This window comes from Oncorhynchus kisutch, linkage group LG17, assembly GCF_002021735.2.
Source record: "Oncorhynchus kisutch isolate 150728-3 linkage group LG17, Okis_V2, whole genome shotgun sequence".
Taxonomy (NCBI): domain Eukaryota; kingdom Metazoa; phylum Chordata; class Actinopteri; order Salmoniformes; family Salmonidae; genus Oncorhynchus; species Oncorhynchus kisutch.
Window position 1 is genome coordinate 28,386,625 of NC_034190.2, and position 5,492 is coordinate 28,392,116.

Here is a 5,492-nt window from a genome sequence, read left to right on the forward strand (position 1 = left end):
AGAGCGTTGGACTAGTTAACTGTAAGGTTGAAAGATTGGATCTCCCGAGCTGACAAGGTACAAATCTGTCGTTTTGCCTCGTTCCTAGGCCGTCATTGAAAATAAGAACAGTTAAATAAAGATTAAATGAAGGTGTAAAAATAAAATATATATATATTATTTATATAGCGTTTTGGTGGTAACATTTGTATCTAATAAATTATTGTTTGTGTGGTCTCTCCCAAAGATAGAAGCGACGATGCAGAACCTTCACAATACATTTAAAATAATCTCCGACCAGATTGTTTCTAAAAAATATCCTTTTAATCATACCCTACTACTAGCAACTGTTGTATAGAATGACTCTCTGCTATTGAAGAACAGCATCTCAAAGCTGCCGTTGAGCTTATAGTGCATACAAATAATAGGATATTCAAGCAATAGACCTAATCTCAAAATTGCAGCTGTTTTTTTTATCAGAGATTTAAAAAAGGGTTTATGAAAATCCAGTGGTTTTTCAGAGAATAAAATATGCATTTAATGTATTTTCTCTGTTAAAAAATCCTGTTTCATGTACAACCTAACTATGCACAGTGTATTATAATAATAATGTAATTACATATATTGCGAGACTGCCTTTAACCAACCCATTGGATGAAGTGGGGATTCGAATTGATGACCTGGAGAAGAACGTTGTTGACCTGATGACCCAGGCTGGTTTGGAGGAGCAGCAGACTTCTAAGTGACCAAGCCCTCGGGTTAACACGTATCAGATCGGCTAATTTCACCCGATTTCTGGGACAGAAGATATGCCGTGACAAAGGGCTACACAGAGTCTAGTTATTACTGATCTATTGTTGTGTTACATCAGCCTATGGCATTTGCTATATAATTTAATGGGATATCACTTAGATGGATTTTTACCATGTAAACAATTGTTACATGGACACAATACATAATTTTTTCTATAATACAATAAATGTGTATTCACATTTTTTTTAAACAATATGATGGGGTTGGATCATTCCAAGTCTTCCTGTCATCACGACACTACCCATAACATTTCAGGAGAAACAGGTCACATAAGATTAAACATAAGATTAAACATAAGGGCCAATTTTCCAGGCCCAGATTAAGTCTAGTCCTGAACTATAACACACTTTCAATGGAGATTCTTCATTGAAAATGATTAAATCGAGGACTAGCCTCAATCTGGGTCCAAGAATATGGACTGTGAAGTGACAACTATCAATATGAACATGGCATTTATTACATAAAGAAGAAACCAAATGATGTATTTTATAACGGCTGTTGAAAAAAAAGGTGACTTAGTTATAACATAAAAAAAGAGAGCAGGGCCCCTAGATCAGAGCCTGTCTGTAATCCAGTTGTCCAGAATATCTCATATTGAAGGACACAGATTTGCTGCAATCGGGCTCCACGCAAAGTACTGGAAAGCGAAGAACCAATCAGTATCTGTATTTTGTGGAGTAATCTTTAGGAAATACGACCAGACCTCGTCCCTTTCTCGCCCCTCGGTAAATGGTCTCAACAATGTCAATCATCTCCTGCTTGTCCTCCATGGTCCAGTTGTTCTTGTTGTTGTTACCTGTCCCCAGATCTATCATGATGTGCTTGTTCCTGGAAGAATGCAGAGAAGGAATATTTTAGTTTCACAGAGTCATGCAGGACAACAACAAAAAGTTGTGGTGAACTCAGTTAATTGAAGCAGCTTGGGTCTGTTGTACTAAAGGAGAATTGTTCTATTTCTGAAGTAAATCTCAATTTTTTATGTAAATGGAATGTTATGGAAAGGTCCAGATACTTTTTTGGTGATTTAGCTTGTTTTTGAGAAACTTACCCCAGCTGCGATTCACTTCCTCATTGCTCATTGTTCAATATCAGGGCATGCAAAAGACACAAACAAAAGCCCCCAAAACACACAAATGTATCCTTTAAGAAACTAACACGTTCCCAGTATAGTGATGCAGGTCTTTAGATTTTGCACACATTAAATTGTCATTCTAAAATTGTCAACGTTATATTCCCTTTTGTGCGACTCAAGCTGTTTCTTCTACCAGCTGTGCTGTGTGGGCTGTGTCCGTGTACTATAGGAACACGCACGGCATGCACAGCTGCATTGGAGAAACAGTGCAACTCGACCAAAATGGATCATAATGTTGAGGATAAAGTTCGGAAAGACACAATTTCATGTGTACAACATCTAAAGACCTACATCACGTGTCCTTTGCTAAAAGGATGTATTTGGGTGTTTTTTTTTAGCTTCTGCTCATGCCCTGATACTGCACAATGAGCAATGACGAAGTGAATCGCGGCTGGGGTACATTTCTCAAAAACAAGCCAAATCACCCAAAAAGTGTCTGGAGCCTTCTACAACATGCCATTTACAAAAATAAATTAAGATTTGTCAATGTGTAGTTCAGACATGTATAATCTATGAACAGAACAACAGTCTTACCACAATTAGCCATGAAATTCCTAGTTTGAAAGCAACTGTTTACTGGAAGATGTGCGAGGCTATTTCCTCAATTTTCCCACATGTGGGCCAGCCAACTAGCAACTCCAGTGAGCTTCAGCTCCTCATCTTTCGAGTGACAGCTAGCAAGATGCACACACAGCAGAGCAAGAGAAAGCAATGACGTGGTGGACATACGCAACTTAGTATGCAATTTTCGGGGATCACTTTTGGCTCGAGGGCTACTTTCAGAACTACTGGCTAAAAAGTATACACAAGTACCAGAGAATCTCTAAGACTGAGCATCCCTTTGCTGTCCTCAGCTAGCCTACATAGAACAAGGGCCTGTGTTCTCTAAACTCATTTGCGGAGCCTAGTGAATGTTTGCATCAATTTAGCAAGTCAAAACTAGAGATTGGTTTGCAGGGCTCTGAAGTGAAGGCGGACATAATAACTTGAAATTCACCTGAAGAAGAACATGACAGTACAAGGGTCATACAGCTCGTACATCTTGTTGAAGTCCGGCACCTCTGTGATGTCCACCAAATAGATGACTGCAAAATTTTTCACGTGTAGTGAGGAATAGTGATGTTGGTACTGTAAAAATAGCAACGTTCAATGAAACGTAGTCACAGATGTGAAATAAAAACATCAACATTGGTACAATAACATATATCTTACCTCTTCAGCTATGCTGTACAACACCTCGTCCATTTTCATACATGTTGGGTCCCAATCGTGTCCAAACCTAATAACCAGTGCTCTGTCTTCCTCGGATTGGATGGCTTGGTCGACCTGCCAGCCGTTGTGGAGATGCGGTAGCATGTACGACATCTTGATGCTGCAGTGTCAACACGTAACCTGGGAGAGTGAATATTGGGAAGTAACATGTTTAGTTAATTAGGCGAAAGACTTGATAGATGTGGTAGAGGTCAATGGAAAGCAGACTGTGGGGGATAGAAGAACTCCAGATTGGCGCACATGCACAAACTCTGATCTAAGGGGATACTTGTCAAATCCATCAAGATTGATATATTGTAACAGGCCCACAATGTGGTTACAAAAAGTCAAATTTTGACACATTTAGAAGTAGTCCCTTTTCAGGTTTAGAAGAAATGACTGCTAAATGCTAACTCCCGTTCGTATAAACTGGTAGCATAGCTAGCATAGAGAAATTGGTAGTCAGTCATTTTTAATTTTAATGCAGTTGATTGGTGACGATGACATGTACTGGGGTTGACGTTGAGGCTGACCACATTTAGTCGACTGGTCACGTACTCATTCAAGGGTTTTTCTTTATTTTTAATATGTTCTATATTGTAGTGAAGACATCGAAACTTTGTAATAACACGTGGAATCATGTAAAAAAAAAAAAAAAAAAAAACTATTGGCATTCTCTCAACCAGCTTCACCTGGAATGCTTTTCCAACAGTCTTGAAGAAGTTCCCATATATGCTGAGCACTTGTTGCATGATTTTCCTTCGCTCTGTAGTCCAAAGCATTCCAAACCTTCTCAATTGGATAGAGGTCAGGTGATTGTGGAGGCCAGGTCATATGATGCAGCACTCCATCACTCTCCTTCTTGGTCAAATAGCCCTTACACAGCCTGGAGGTGTGTTAGGTCATTGTCCTGTTGAAAAACAAATGATAGTCCCCCTAAGCCCAAACCAGATGGGATTGCGTATTGCTGCAGAATGCTGTGGTAGCCATGCTGGTTAAGTGTGCCTTGAACTCTAAATAAATCACTGACATTTTCACCAGCAAAGCACCCCCAAAACCATCACATCGCCTCCTCCATGCTTCCCGGTGGGAAACACACATGACGAGATCATCATTCATATTTCTTAAAGTAATGATAGACTGTTGTTTATCTTTGCTTGTTTGAGCTGTTCTTGCCATAATGTGGACTTGGTCTTTTACCAAATAAAGCTATCTTCTGTATACCACCCTTCATTGACACAACACAACTGATTGTCTCAAATGCATTAAGATGAAGAAAAAAAATCCACAAGTTAACTTTTAACAAGGCACACCGGTTAATGAAATCGCATTCCAGGTGACTACCTCATGAAGCTGGTTGAGAGAATGCCAAGACTACTTTGAAGAATCTCAAATATAATTTGATTTGTTTAAACACTTTTTTGGTTACTACATGATTCCATATGTATTATTACATAGTTTTGATGTCTTCACTATTACTCTACAAACTTTTGACTGGTAGTGTACATATTGAATGTGTTGCATGAATGGTGATCACAGCCCTACTGAATATACATTTAAAATACATTGTGTTTTAATGCTATTTTTTTCCACCCTGCTGCATGTATTCAATGTATTCCATTTAAAATTTGGCTCCCAGTGTGGCTTTACTTCCAGGCTATTATGACTCATCTGACAATTCCTTCTCTGTATGTATTTTCTTTTTTTTACACCTTTATTTCACTAGGCAAGTCACTTAAGAACACATTCTTACTTTCAATGACAGCCTGGGAACGGTGGGTTAACTGCCTTGTTCAGGGGCAGAAAGACAGATTTTTAACTTGTCAGCTCGGGGATTCGTTTTTTTTGTCACTTCTCTTGCATTCCGTGCAAGCAGTCAGGGTATATGCAGCAGTTTTGGCCGCCTGGCTCATTGCGAACTGTGTGAAGTCCATTTATTCCTAACGAAGATCGTAATTAATTTGCCAGAATTGTACATAATTATGACATTACATTGAAGGTTGTACAATGTAGCAGTAATATTTAGACTTAGGGATGCCACCCGTTAGATGAAATACGGTACAGTTCCGTATTTCACTGAAAGAATAAACATTTTGCTTTCGAAATGATGCTTTCCGGATGCGACCATATTAATGACCAAAGTCTCGTATTTCTGTGTGTTATTATGTTATAATTAAGTCTATGATTTGATATTTGATAGAGCAGTCTGACTGAGCGATGGTAGGCAGCATCAGGCTCGTAAGCATTCATTCAAACAGCACTTCCGTTCGTTTCCCAGCAGCTCTTCGCAATGCTTAAAGCGTTGAGCTGTTAATGA

The 5,492-nt window shown here is 38.9% G+C and overlaps 1 protein-coding gene across 1 annotated transcript; it reads right to left on the bottom strand.

Annotated features, from left to right (window-relative positions):
• Positions 1–281: 281 nt before the first annotated feature.
• On the bottom strand, positions 282–3,312 carry LOC109908534 (thioredoxin-like protein 4A). The gene is made up of 3 exons (XM_020507186.2): positions 3,137–3,312; positions 2,922–3,052; positions 282–1,620 (listed from the first exon to the last, which is right to left on the bottom strand). The coding sequence occupies exons 1-3, from the start codon at positions 3,287–3,289 to the stop codon at positions 1,449–1,451; spliced, it is 456 nt and encodes a 151-aa protein (XP_020362775.1). The 5' UTR covers positions 3,290–3,312; the 3' UTR covers positions 282–1,448.
• Between the last annotated feature and the right edge of the window lie 2,180 nt (positions 3,313–5,492).